The sequence below is a fragment of the Salarias fasciatus genome, chromosome 5, assembly GCF_902148845.1.
Source record: "Salarias fasciatus chromosome 5, fSalaFa1.1, whole genome shotgun sequence".
In the NCBI taxonomy this organism is placed as follows: domain Eukaryota; kingdom Metazoa; phylum Chordata; class Actinopteri; order Blenniiformes; family Blenniidae; genus Salarias; species Salarias fasciatus.
Window position 1 is genome coordinate 9,937,500 of NC_043749.1, and position 15,015 is coordinate 9,952,514.

A 15,015-nucleotide genomic window follows, 5' to 3' on the forward strand; every position below is an offset into this window, starting at 1 on the left:
TTTGTGCCACCTTCACCTGACACGTTTAAGTAATCTGCAGTAGTGTTCTGTAGTGGTCCGCTGCATTAGTTCAGCACCAGCTGTCTTCTGTTATTTGCCTTCATTGCCAGTGTAATCTGCTCGGGGACCCTGGGGCTAAAATGAGCTAAAATTGCCCCCCCCCAGTAAGACTCAGTTTCTCCCTGTGTGCATTGCAGACCTGCTTAATGTCTGGTATACTGTGTGGTAATTTGATTAAGCAAAAGTTAATTCAGGAATATGTAAGACACACACCATATGAAATAAGATGATCTAAAAACTGATTTTATACACAAGGTTCTTCTGCAAGTACACACCCTGTCATTTTCAAATAATTACATTATCATAAATGAATTAACAGTTTAAGATGTTAACTTGCAAAGTGGATTTTGTGTGTTTTACAGGTCATTCAAGGGGTTTTATTTGCATGTTGTCATCTATTGCTTCTGCTGTGTTTTAGCTTTTTTTTTTCCTCTGCTCAAAGATTCCCTCTTCAGTGGAAATAAGCTTATTCACTATTGCAGTTACCTCACAGAGCAGAACTACATTTTACAAAAATATCAAGCAATAGATTGATAGAAAGCTCCACAAAATGTATCCTGGTCTCATATTTATACATAGTCAATGCACATGATGACAAATTGACAGCATAAAAATAATTACGTTTGCATTTTCTGATCACATCTTTCTAATCATCTTTTAATATTATGAATTCTGGTCAGGAATTTCAGATATGATTGATTTTTTTGCCTTTCTGTGAATGATCATATTCATTCACTCTGCATCAGTAATTCTTTGCAAAATGCACCATTACCTGCATTTTAGGTCAGAGACTTTAAAACCACCTCTTGAAGATGGCATATTGTCATTCCGCTCCAGCCTCAGAGCAAAGATTGACACAAACACGGCTCTAAAGATCCGCTGTAGATTTAAGTTTTATTATTACATCATTCTCAGTAGATACAGAGACCTCATTGTCATTCATCTCACTTGAATCCTGTCGATCCGTGCCTCTGCACTGCGAGGCTGTACGCGCAGCATACGTAGCCGAGGACGAGCCATTCAAAACCTCTGTTTTCCGTGAAGCGTGTCTACGGAGAGGATTGTCTCTGTCAAACACAAGGCTTTGGTGCAAAGGCGATATTCCACCCTGAGGCACAGAGTGACAGTGTGGGCTGGAAAAGAGAACATAATGGTCCCAGTTAAGCCCTACTATTTAGATGGGATAACCTCGTATAAAGAAGGAGAATTATAAATAGCCCATTCGTGAGCATATTAGGCTCGTTATGAACTAAACTTTCCGCAGAGATATCACAGCAGATATTCCTGTCAGAGCCCAAAACTGAAGGGGGGTGGGGGGGTGGGGGTGGGCATGTGGAGGGGGTTGGGGTGGGGTGAAGGGGGCGCTTTCATTTTACCCTACAAGTTTTCATCTGACCTGTCATCACTTCAGTTTAATAACATGGCTCAAAGAAAGCAGGTAGTGAGTGCGCACAGGCTGTGTAGGCGCGTGTGGAGCTGTCCTTTCAGCACCGCGAGCCTCAGCACCACGGCACCCGCCAGCCCACGCGCATTAAAAAAAAAAAAAAAAGTCTCTTTCAGGCACTTCTTTCTTTTCATTTAAATTCAAGCCAGGGTTCATAATTTATGGCGAGACGCGACCTTACATCGCATTTTCTCTACAGTCCACTGGGCTTGCCTGTGAAAGAATAAGAGAGAGCGCGCGCGGGGTTTGTATGCGCGCGAAGCTCGTGTAAAAGAAAGTGTATAGGCCTACGTTGTGAGCGCGCGCGCGTTTGTGTGTGTGAAAGAGAGAGAGAGAGAGTGAAGATGATGATGAGCATGATGATGATGCTGTGGGAGGCTGTCAAGGTGTCCTCGAATACAGACGTCGTTCAGTGACGTGAGAGGGTTGGGAGAGAGAGAGAGAGAGAGAGAGAGCGACAGCAAGAGAGAGAGGGAGAGCGAGTGCGCGTGAACATCAGGGGGCGTGTAAAACGGGAAGAAGCAGAGGGATGGAGGATTTCTATGGCAAGCCAAAGCTGCCACAATTATTGCTTCTCATGTCGTGCAATTTAAATCAGAATGCACCTCTTTGCGTTTCACTGTCAATGCAGAGTTTCACTTCATTTTAAACTATTTTTTAACCATGTAACCACAAGCTTTTGCAATATGGTAATAAAAGAATTGTCAACCAAGATAACTTTGTACTTTTTACAATTATTTTATTGCACTGTCAATTAAAAAATTGTAATGAATGTATCAGTAATATAAAGTGGCAATTTAAAAGAAATAACTGAAGCAGGAATCCTATAATTCTTCCTTCAAATTCCCAAAAGTTTTACAGATTGTCCCTGTGTGTTTTTCGTCCTCCACAGTCCAAAAACTATGTAAGGTCAACTGGTGATCGAAATTGCAAGTAGGTGAGTGTGTGTCACTCAATAAAGCAGCACAGAGATGAATGTTGGTGCAAACTTGTTGAAGTTACGTCTTCAAAACAAACGTGAAAATATGAAAGATGGATATGTTGCACACGTATACACACGTACGATGGCTAGACTGCAACCACTGATTGATTTGTATTGGTAAAATGTGCAGTCGACGGATCTTTGAGCAAATAACGGATCCAGCGCGCAAGTCGGCCATTGTCAGTAGAAATAGAGACCCAGAACACAATGCGGCAGCCAAACTTGATGTTTTTATTAGAAATGATGACAGTTCCTTCAATGAGAAACTGAGAGAGAGAGAGAGAGAGAGAGAGAGAGAGAGAGAGAGAGAGAGAGAGAGAGAGAGAGAGAGAGAGAGAGAGAGAGAGAGAGAGAGACCAGCACTAGCGGGGTGTATAAAGAGCATGATATGATAGTCCTCCCTCTGAGTTTCCTGCAGGCTCTCCTCCTTCATCGCACGTTGCTAATTTGTGGCAGGTTCGGCTTGCCATATCTTCCCCGGGTCTCCATCACGGATCCCGGACCAATAGTGTGTTCAGACTCGGCAGGCTCGTCTCCCCGCGCCTCGGCCCCGCCCCCCTCCTTGAGCTGTCCTCGTCGTGCACGAGCGTGGTCCTCCCCCCCACCACCGCCGCCGCCGCCGCCGCCACCACCACCATCACCATCACCGCCCCCCCCCTCCACACCCCACCCCGCCCGCCCCCCTCCCACCACCACTAGGTCGAGTCGAGGAGGAGGAGGAGGAGGAAGAGGAGGAGGAGGAGGGATGAGGCGCGCGGCGGAGGGGAAATGGCTGCCGAAAACAAGCCGGAAGGTAAGAGAGGAATAACGGTTTTTATTCGGGGTGGCAGAGTCCCGCGATTCGGGGTTCAGTCGAGGCGATGGGAGGACGGAGGCTCGGCGGAGGGTAGAGATAACGGCGGGGCTTTCCCTCTCCTCCAGCCCGGCCCCGAAAACACGGAGGCTGGTGCTGAAGCAGCGGCTGTGTGGAGCGCGGCGGTACCCGACAGCAGATAAATAACAAGAGGGGAGAGTTGTGCTGTCGGTACGGGCTCCCGGTGAGCCGGGATAGCGTAGTTTTTCACCGTCCGATGTCCGTTGCCCCCCCTCCTCCTTCCCCCCCCTCACCACCACCTCTGAGGAGCAGGTTTATGGGAGCTTTTTAAGCGTTTAGCATAAAAGGGACGGAGATGAGAGAGAGAGAGAGAGAGAGGGATGAGAGTGGTTCACGCTGAAGGAATTCAGCTGCTTTCCCTCTGAGTGTGTGTGTGTGTGTGCGTGCGTGCGTGCTTGCGTGTGTGTGTGTTTATCTGTCTCTGTGTCTCTCTTTAAAGCATAAAGTACACCACTGAATTGCAGGTTTTCTCCGCCTGACACGCGCCAGCTGTGTGTTTATTTAGTCCCAATCTAATGTCGGTTGTGTGTGTGTGTGTGTGTGTGTGTGTGTGTGTGTGTGTGTGTGTGTTTATGTTTGTGTTCATTGGTGTTGATGTGTGCTCACGGTTGCTAAGGCACTGAAGGTGAGAATCTGGCTGCATGCAGGTTAGGGAGGGAGGGAGGGATGGAGGGGGTGGAGGTGTTGGGGGGGGGGCCTGGCGGGTATGTGTGTCAGTTTTAGGTCATATCATGTATGAATCCAGTTTATTTATTTGTTTATTTATTTATTTAATTTTATTTTTTCATTTGCTCGCTTAACTAAACTGCTAAACTGTTGGTGTCGTTAGCGTCTCTTTCTCTCTCTCTCTCTCTCTCACACACACACACACACACACACACACACACACACACACACACACACACACACACACACACAGAGTCACCATCTCAGTCAGACTGCTATTCATTCATTCATGAATTATTTAGGATTGGCAATATTATCTCTATCTCAACTCCTGGGTGAAGGAAGACTTTGTTCTTTACTCAGCGTGCTTGACATTTGTTGATAGAATTCCCCCAGTTGTGACTCTCTTCTGAATATCGCTTTCATTTTCTTGCCTCTTTAAAGTACAGCTGATGCCAGGAAGGGTAACATTTCCTAAAGAAGCCCATTAAGCCGACAAACAAAACAGCAGACTGTGCTGTGATTGATGACACAGTTTGTGAGCAGCTCAGGAGCTAAAACGTCATACAGCAATAAAAATCTCGCTCGAGACATCAGTGTAAATAGCGGACTATTTTTAACTGATTAGTTACTGCAAGTTGTAATGGAAAGGACAGGGAGAGCGTTTTGCTCTCTCTCCACTAGGTTGCAATGTCGAGCAAGAATGCTCGATGGGGCAATTTTTGAGGAACACGAGTTGGGCAAGTAGGATCATACAGTTCACATTTCAGGCATTCAGTACCTAAAGTTAGAGACACATACATATGGGCATCCAAGCAAGCATGCAGCGTGGTTGCCGGAGGCAAAGGGAAGGCCGTGGGTTGAGAGTCCCGTTGCGTGTAAAGACACGGACTGGAGATGAGATAGAAGGCCCATGGGCAGATCAGCAGGCACCGTGCCACATAAATATAAAACCATCCCCCTTCTGCCCATACTGTACTTTACCTACACATAGGCACGCAAACAGACTCACTCATTCACAGCATGAAAGGTCTTCGCCCATTGCTCTCTTAGTGTTGTGTGTAGAACGGATGTAATAATTTACGAGGCTCAGCCCATGCTGAATGAAAGCCAAACGAATCGCAGCAACCGAGGCAGGAGACAGCCGTCCACTCTTTCCACTCCCTGGCAGATGTGTGTGACGCCGAACAGCAGAGCACACCAGTGGGCACGAGAACAACATCCACCATATAGCCTGGAAGACCATCTCCCTCTGTGCTGGTTGGTCTACTTTGTATCATAGCAACAGTGGTCAGGGAAACAGAGAAATGATGAGAGAGTGGAGAAACTAAACCTGGGTACAAGTTAGTCACACACACGGAGGCAGTGTATCTACTGTGGCCAATCGATCAGGGGACACAATGGATGCAAGTTAGTGGATCAGAAAATGGATCAACCCACATGCATATCACTTGGAGTTTTGTTTCTGGGCTTTAGAGGCGGAAGAAGGAGGTGAGGTGTGCGCCTGCCAAGGAAACCAAAGCCTGGAGTGCATCCTAAATATGCCCTGTGGTTTCTCTCTCCTTCTCTCTCTCTCTCTCTCTCTCTCTCTCTCTCTCTCTCTCTCTCTCTCTCTCTCTCTCTCTCTCTCTCTCTCTCTCTCTCTCTCTCTCTTTTCTGAATTCTTTGCAGGACTGAAGAAGATAAGAAATCCAGAGCGGATGGTCAGGATTGCTGTTGGTTACACAGGACACACCCCTCCCAAGAGTGACGACGCTGACGCCAACAGTAAGAGATGCACACAAACACTCTTGGCACAGTTTGCGTGCGCATGTGTGTGCACGAGGGTGTTTAAGTGCAACGCGCACATTTGTCTGTAGCGCAGGGTGACTCTGGGAGCAAGTATAAAAGCCTTCTGGCAGAATGATGTGATGCGGGAACTGAGGTCTCCTTCTCATCTGCTCTGTAACGGATCACGCTTACACTTATGTGCACACACACACACACACACACACTCACACGCACAACACTCTCTATCTGTGTGTCTCTCTGCTGAGACGTCATTCCAATTCAGTTCCGTTACACATCATGTTTATTCATGCATGCCAGTACAGTATTAGTGGACACACACATACATACCCCCACAGACGCACGCATGCACACACACACTCTGGTGCACATAGCCATACAGAAGGCAAGGCTTACTTTGGCTATCAGTAGTTTATTGTCGTACCTAATCTGTACACATGGCATTATGTATCTATAATCCTCAATGGGCCTTGTTAAACTAGAAGTGAGATGGAGTGTGTAATCTGGGGTCGGTGCTTGGTGGTATAAGTGTGCGGCGGGCGTGCGTGTGTGTGTGTGTGTGTGAGATTGCTGTGGTGTGTTAGAGGCACTATCAGGCAATGATTGCTTTGATTGGTCATTGATTCCTGAGGACGTACCGCAGATGCATGTCTGCGCCTCTGTGTGTGCGCGAGTGTATTAGGAGGACAAATTGGAGAAAAATAAACAGATGTGAGGAGGAGCAGATGAACATGGTATTTAGTGGGGTGGCAGGATGAGGAGGATGGGGTGACGGCGGTGATGTTATTGTTGGAGATATGCCCCCCCCCCACTCCCCTTCGCCCCAACTTGCTCATTCATTTCTAAAGGAGCAGATGGCCTCATACCTGCACCAGATCACCTTAAATGGGAAAAGAGAAAACAAGACTGTCACAAAATAGCAAATAGAGAATTAAAGAGAAAACAGAATAGAATAAAATAAAACAGAATAGACGGTTCTGTTTGGAATGACTGTTTGATATAAGCTGAGGCTTCTCGAGCCTATCCCTGTCTCCTATCTGTTCTCACGTCCCAGCTGGAGGATTACTGGAGGAAAAGTTTATCAGCAGAATGATAAAATTAGCATGCACGCCCATCTCTCTACCCCACCCCTCTCCCACCTCCACCCCCTGCTCTCCCTCTTCTTCTCGTCTCTCCCTCCCTCTTCCTGCACTCTCGCTCATCCCATGCTATGCCCCCCCCGCCCATCCCCTCCCTGCCCTGGCTCTCCCTTCTGCCCTCCTCCCACCCTCCCTCCCATTCCTCTATCTAGCTGCTGTGCAATGAGCCTTTCTTTCTGTCACATTAATTTCATCCCGAAAAGGGGGGAAAATGTGAAAATTTCCCCTGACGCCTCCTAATATCAGTAGGGGGAGAGTTAAGAGTTGCATTTGGAGCGTTTTTCTCTCTCTTTACTGAGGAGAGTTTTATAATTAACTGACAGCCATCTCACAAGGGCATTGGCTTGTTTCTGTGTTAAATATGGAGATGACAGTTTTATGAGGTAAAATATTCATCAGTCGGAGGCCGCTCTTCTGTGTGATTCCAGTCTAAATTATGGCATTTGATAGGGTACCAAAGCAATGTTTCACTTTGGTCGAACATTTTCACTTTTTAGCACATATTTCTGTGTGACTTAATGAGCCATCAGTTTCACATTAGCATTCAGGCTTTGTCACCCTTTTGGACCTTTTTCTTAAAAAAAAACAAAAAAAAAGAAAACTAAATTAGCATGTGAGTGAGTGAGTGAGCGATGTCCCTTCATCCAGAGTTTGTGGCATTCGACAAAGGGATTTACGTGAAGCAATGCAGGAATTGTTTTGTTATTATCAAATACCAACGAAGATGTGAGCAACACAGAATTTCCATATTTAGATGTGTTCACTCACGTCTCAGGATAGTTCATTTTCCTGGGTAACCAGAAACAATAGTGAAGTTTTTGCCCCATGTCACACCACAGTACAGCTCCACCGAGAGTCATTTGGAACAGATGGAAAAGACGATTGCAACAGTACCCAGGCCGATTTTTTTTTTTTTTTTTTTTTTTTTTTTTTTAAAGGGACGCATTCTCCGGTTCAGGATTGTTGGAAATACAAGATACAACTCTTTTGGGGCGTAAAAGCTCATTAGCATTCAACAAATCGGCAAAGTTGTTCCTGAGCTTTAACTCAGCGGGGAGAATAAATGTGAGGATTGGTTAAGATGATGGTGGTATCTGTGAAGGTATGCTTTGAAAGAGATGTCAGCACCAAGGTCAGTGCTAAAAAAACGCCACTCAGGGACAAATACTGTGATGTGTGTTCTTTGATCGGCAGGCGGTGCGTGCGCACACGTGTGCGGGTTTTTATGTATGAGCGTGCATATGTGTGTTGTGCGCACACGTGCGTGTGTTCGGGGTGGGGGGGTGTTTGTGTGTGCCTGCGCATGTGCAACGGGCCTGTTTGATGTGGTGGTTCTGGTACATTTCAAAGGCGAGGCTCTGATGAGAATTCTTCAGAACAGCAGGGGAAAGGGAGGGGGTTATAGCCAGGAGGGGTGGGGTTTAAACGCTGATTGGCATTCATAGCAGAGAGGCTGGAGTGCTGCTAAAAAAGAAATTAGGCTTTAACTAAGCTGCACCATTCAGCTGTTTAACTAAGCTGCTGCACAGTTCAGCTGTTTGAAATTCTGTCTTCTCAGGCCTTCTATTAATAAATGCATAATTGATTAGGGGGAGCATACGTGCCTGAACACACTTCCTACTGACACAAACACACACATGCTCAGATACCTACTTATATGCGCGAACACATGCATGGATCCAACACCTGCCCTGCTGCTCTTTCTGTTGTTTCTGTACATTACCTTGTTCCAACTCTTGTCCTTGCAGAGTTCTTACTTTCTAATTCCTATTTTCTCTCTCTTTTCTTCATTAAATGTGTCTCTCTGGCTCATTGTCTCTCTCTCCCTCTCTCTCTCCCTCACACTCTGACCCTCCGTACAACCTCACCTATCTCTCTTTTTCTCTTGCTCTGTCGTCTGCCCTCAGGTAGAGTATAATTCCTATCTTCCCAGGGGAGTCATGAATGGACGCCCTCTACTCAAATGCTTATCAATAACCTTTGAGTGCTCACTCTCTTTGACTTCTGAGCAGCACACCCGTCGGGCACGCACTCACAAACAGGGACACACACTTAAAAAGGGGGTCTATCTTTGTAAGGACACACTGGTGAGGTGGCATTTTCTTAAGGCGTAGCAGAATTCCTTTTTACATTTACTGAAGCCTTATATTAAATATTTTGGTGATTAGGAGCAGAGGCACGGTGGGGGGTTTCACTGGTAATTCAGCACAACCATGCAGTTTTGCTTTCAAGAGTGACTCCTTTCTTGTGGTCTTTTATAGTTCTCTTTATAACATAAATTCATCCACAAGTAGTAACACCATTACATTTTTACAAATAAACCAATCAGCAAGAACATTACAGTCAGTTGGCTGATGCTTTGTTGGTCCTCCACCTGCTGCCAAAACAGCTCTGGCCCCATTAACAAATGCACTCCACCTGATGATATCTTATTGTATCAAACAACAAGATGATTCCCTCAGATCCTTTATGTCCTGGAAGTTACAGATGCGAGTCTCCTACAGATGCTTGATCATATTTCGATCTCAGGTACATGGAGGCCTTGGCAACTTCAGTAATTCCTTGTCACCGTCGAACTATTCCAGAATAATCTTTGCAGTGTGGGAGCACACGTTATTTTACAGAGAGATGCTAATACCATCACGGAGGCATGTACTGTATGTGAAGCACAAACACTATCAGCAGAACGTAGCACTATATCGCACCACCTCAGCTGGCAGCTGTCTTGATCTCTTCCCTGCTGCCTTATCTTCCCATGGTAAAGTTTGCAAATGCACCAGACCTTTTAGATGATTATGGGCAAAAAATGCGATTCATCAGACCAGGTTGTCTTGCTCCATTGCGAGGTGGCCCTGCCCTGATGTCCGTGTACCCATTGTTAGCTTTTGGCAGCTGACTGGCTTCAGCACAAGCTGTTTGAGTAGCCTGAAAATGTGCAGCGACACAAATCACAAGCTACGTGCTCTGACGTTCCTGCATTTATGATCTTTTTGTCATTGAAAGCATTTGGATATCAGCAACTTTCTACATTATATCTTCTGTGGGACCAGACTACACAGGTCATCCTCTGATTTTTATGTGCATCAGTGGTCCTTGGGTGCTTTTACATCAGTGGCTGAATGGCTGGTTTTGCCTCCTCGGAATACGACATACTGCGTAAACCTCATGACCTTCGATGCTGTGACTCTGTTGTCTGGCTACTATGACATGGCTTAAGTCAAACGAGCCCAGACCTTTATGTATTGTCACTTTTCCTAATTTCAAAACATTAAGTTTCACTTGAGGTCTAACATTAATCTTTCCCTGAGGGCCAATGGCTGTCAGAGGTTCAGTATTTTGACCGATTGGTGCATACATTATGTTAGTGTGGCTCTCAGATGTCAGCCTCTTGGATCTCACAAATCTGCAGTGTTTTGATTTGAAACCATATCTTGGTTTGTCCCTGTACGACATCTCCGTGGAGGTTGTCAGCAGTCTCTCCTGCATGACCGTCTGGCTCCTCTCGCCAAGGTCATCAACACAACCCCAAGATGCTCCCAATGGTGTACATACTGTATACCTTGCACGGCAGCTCTCACCATCGGTGTGTGAGTGCATGATTTAATAACTGAACGAGTGAACTTGATGCATCACGGAAATTAAATTTTTTTAAAACATGGCTAGCAAGTTTTGTAAAGCAGTGGGACTCTGTAATATTCGTAAACAGCATTAAGTCAAGAAAAAAATTATTAGGAAAAAAAAACACTGCTTCTGTTAATTGTAATGAGGAATCACATAAACCAGTTTAGTGCAGCGGTTTATAGATGTGTTTTTAAAAGTTTTCAGGCAACAGTCGAGGTCTATGTATTGTGGTCTGTGTAGGACTTGTGGGCAGTGTTAAATCAATACGGATCTTGTTCATAATAAAGGAAAATGTAGAATATTCCGAGAGTCTTTAAGGCAGCTATGCCAAGGGAGTAAAATTGAGCTGATTTTTACAAGCCTGTGCCATCGCTCTGGATGATTCCAAGCAAAATAGTGCTTTACTGGCCCCCAGCACTTTCACTATGTCCAGAAACATTTAAACTTAGAATTGAACAACACCCTCTCGGAGGAATATTCGGGCAGCTGTATAATATAGCATGTGCACTTACGGATTTGTAACTCCTGTACAAGAATCTTAGTTTCCTCACAGGAAGAGCTATTTTGGGTTTCTCCACTCCATTACCAAACTGTCTGTGTACCACTGTGGGGAGAGCAGTGCTTTTAAAGGGGATAAGTAATGCCCATGTGATTGGCTGTGATTGTTACCAACCCCAAACGCTCTGATAATGTATGATAATGGATTCAGCTTAATCCAAGTCTGTTTGTGGGTGTGCCCCAGGTGCACGTCCACCTGCTATCCAAAGGAAAGTGTGCAAAACACTTAACCGCTTTCTAAACCCTTGATTGACAAAATGATCAAATCTATCTATACCGGTGTGACTCACTCATTGCTGAATAACGCACAATAGATTTAACGACTTAACATTGTTGATATGCAAATCCCTCACTTTCTCTTCGACTGTGACGCCAAAGGTATTTTTTTTTTTTTCTATTTTCAATAAGTAAAACCTGAGAAATCATTCAGAAAAACAAACCAAATTGACTTGCTTAAGGTCACAGCAAGCCATTAGAATAACCACACAATAAAAGTATGTTATGATTTTATTCAGCCAGATCCCACAGTGTCTCTGCGTCTGCTGTGAAATTTCTCTTCTCTTTGCTCTCTTTGCCTCATTTATCTTAATCTTGCACCTCTCTCTCCTCTCTTCTTCCCCATCCCTTCCAGATGAGCCTGGCCAGTTGAAGATCTACCTTCCTAAGAAGCTGCTGGAGTGTCTACCCAAATGTTCCTCTCTGCCTAAGGAGCGCCATCGCTGGAACACCAATGAGGTGAGAATGACACGCTCAAGAGGGAAATATCCGTGACAGTGAGATGAACACTGTTCTTTTTTTTTTTTTCTTTTTTCTGTTGGTGAGTCATCTCTAACTAATGTCACATTGAGAGATGAGGTAGAGGTAAACAAACACAATGGCAGCTTTTCATTACGGGACCCTAAAACTGTGACACACACGCGCACAGAAAAGAACGCCATCAACCTCAGCTCGCAGCCAAAATCCCAGCGACTATAGATTCCATTTGGCAGGTTGTTGTCTTTTTTTGCTTTGTGATCCAAGCCACCCTGGGTTAAGGCGTAGGAATCACGGTCTCCTGAGTCTGAAACAATAGGGCTTAGAGGTAAAGAGTGAAGAAATAAGGCTCCAGATTGAATGCTTCGACTGCTAGGTGTTGCTGGGTACAAAAAAACCTATGGTCAGTACGGTAAAGATTGTTAGCTGAACCTAACGTTGTTGCTATGCAACTAAAGAAAGGTGTTAAATCTGTGGCCCATTTCAGTTCCTAGTTTCTTTTTTTCCTGCTTTGTGTTAAATGTGGAAATGGTGTTTTAATTTTAACTGTGGTGACCCACAAAAAGAAAAAAAAATAACTGTGTGAAAAATTGAAAGCTTTCTTTTGTGATGTAGAAACAACAGCATTGATCACGTATGCGGAGGGTTTCCGAGCCTAAACGTGAGGCAAGCTGAAGTAACTTAGGGGCTTTTGCTGTTTTGATTAATGTTAACCAAAACTGCACAGCTAATAGACGCCGGTCTGCCCTGCTCTGGACCGAAACTAGCATTGCATTTGCCGCTTTCACAATGGGTGACTTGAGTTGTTCTGTACAGTGAAAAATGGGGTCAAATGAGATTGGGACAACTGTTTATTCAGGGCCCGGGATGACCCAGAGCTAAACATTTGGAGTGTGAATAGCTTTTCAGTCGCATGTTGTTCCAGACTTAAGCTGTTAGCTTTGGAACGTGTTTGATGGGTGGAAATGGATGTAGGCATTTATCATCAATAGCTCCTTGTTTATGCATTGCACAGCTCTCCACTGGTGGTTTGCTCCATCCATTGTGATGTGGTTGGCCTCTGCTGAGACATTTTCTCCATGTGCAGGCTGTGCACTCCATTATGGATGTGTGTTTGTGTTATTGATTACCAAGTCTAGCATTATTATGCAATGCAAAGCTGATTTGGCCTGTGGTTTTTCTCTCAGGAAAGTCATTACATTTTTCATGCAATCCATCTCAATGAAGGTCATACTGGGAGTTAAGCACGGTGCCTACTGAACAGTGTGTTCACATGGATAGGCAGTGTGTGTGTGTGTGTGTGTGTGTGTGTGTGTGTGTGTTTGTGTGTGTGTGCGATTTAGCTCAACATGACTGCTGCTGCTGGTTAGGGACTTCCACACATCTGCCTCACCAAGAGCAATTGTGAACAAGGCCGGGGGAATAGACCAGAACACCTTGTTGCTGCCCCTTTTTTCCTGCCTTTACTCCTGGCTTTTCTTCATCAGTTCCCCTTCCAACTAAACATCTACTCCTCTCTATCTCTCCCTATCGCCTTATCCACACCACCGCTCTCTGCACGCACACACACACACACACACACACACACACACACACACACACACACACACACACACACACACACACACACACACACACACACACACACACACACTCCATGGCTTTCTCTCCCTCTGATGAGGAGGTACAGGCTCAGTTCAGGGGGAGGTTGGGTGTCCCTCAGCGGATTCCTTCAAAGCTCCTCTTCCACTCAGGCATAAAGTTTTCCGCATACTTAAACACTCCATTGTGTCTGCTGCTTCTCTTGGTCGGTGCTTCCTTAGTGGGAGACATGTGTATGCTTCACTGTGTGTATAGTCCATGTATGTAAAGTTCAGTCTGTGTTTTAGCCGCTGGAACTAAGGAATAGATTTTTTTTTTCTCGTGTTTTTGATTTTCTTTTCTGTATTGCACACATTTTAAGATGTCCTCGTTTTTATTTGTGGCAGATATAGAAAAATTGAAATTATCACTGCTGACAAATTTTATATACATGCGGAAATTCTGAGTCCAACATAGATTGCAGTGTAAGACATTTTTAGATGTAGGATTTCCAGGCCAATCAGCCTTCAGCTGTCAAGTCAGCTGTCAAATTTGAAGCTTTCAATTTATTTATTCAGACACATCCCCTCAGTGTGTGTGTGTGTGTGTGTGTGTGTGTGTGTGTGTGTGTGTGTGTGTGTGTGTGTGTGTGTGTGTACTTGCGTGCGTTTGTGCATGCGTTTGTGTATGTGTGTTAGCTGTTCTGATTTAGATGGTGCTCATGAAGTGCACGGGTGTGTTATTGGCAAATGTTGCGTTGAAATATCCTGTAATTTCTCAGCGTGTAAATACATTATCGTGTTTGTGTTTGTACGTGTGCTTTTGTGGGTTTCAATGAAATCCTTCATCTCCACATGCTTGCGTGGAAGTAACTCAATACTGGTTTTGTGTTTCCTCATCCTGATTGTTTGGGTTTTTTTTGGGTCTGTTCATATTGTTTATAAATACCATGTGGAAATAGGATTAGCCTTCCTGTGTGCATGTGTGTGTGTCGTGTGTGCATGTGTGTGTGATTAAGAAGAAAAGAGTGTGATAGATAAAGAGATTATCATTTGTGTTTGGTTGAGAATGCCGCCGATTAAGTCAGTCTTAATCTTTACAAGTCTTCATCTTGATATGTCCTCAGTCTCACCTTTTTTGCTTGGCATGTGTTCGTCTCTGCGAGTGCGTGTGTGGTTTGGCGCGTGCACTTGTTTCCTCACACGTGCACGTGATCGCATATGATCCTGTGATCTCTGTTTTGTCACGCATGGCTCCCCCTGACACCTTGGTGTCCCACCAGCACTGAGCTGTGACCCCATACATTTTTACCCCATCCACTCCAGCTCCTCCTCTCTGTCCATTCCTCCCCTCCTTTCCTTCCCTCTCCCTCTCTCTCTTTTTTTTCTCTCTCTCTCTCTCTCTTTTGTGTATCTACTGATGTGTGAAATTATTCTGGGATGGAGGGATGGATTCCTCCCTGAAGGGCTGAGCGGAGGCGTGAGCCTTTTGTTCAATAATAGATTGGGGGTGTATGTGTATCTGTCCATGGTAATAGACTATAGACTAG

General features: G+C 45.0%; 1 protein-coding gene and 1 long non-coding RNA gene across 2 annotated transcripts in view; one reads left to right on the top strand and one right to left on the bottom strand.

Annotated features, from left to right (window-relative positions):
- The first annotated feature begins 3,196 nt into the window (after positions 1 to 3,196).
- The window catches only part of LOC115388561 (calmodulin-binding transcription activator 1-like), a 53,692-nt gene continuing 41,873 nt past the window's right edge, over positions 3,197 to 15,015 (top strand). The window contains exons 1-3 of the mRNA XM_030091739.1: positions 3,197 to 3,279; positions 5,698 to 5,793; positions 11,764 to 11,867. Coding sequence (XP_029947599.1) covers positions 3,255 to 3,279; positions 5,698 to 5,793; positions 11,764 to 11,867 — 225 coding nt within the window. The 5' untranslated portion in view covers positions 3,197 to 3,254. The remainder of the gene's footprint in view (positions 3,280 to 5,697; positions 5,794 to 11,763; positions 11,868 to 15,015) is intronic.
- Positions 13,337 to 13,734, bottom strand: LOC115388562 (uncharacterized). Its single transcript, XR_003931484.1, has 2 exons — positions 13,528 to 13,734; positions 13,337 to 13,439 (listed from the first exon to the last, which is right to left on the bottom strand). It is a non-coding gene; the product is annotated as an uncharacterized LOC115388562 (long non-coding RNA).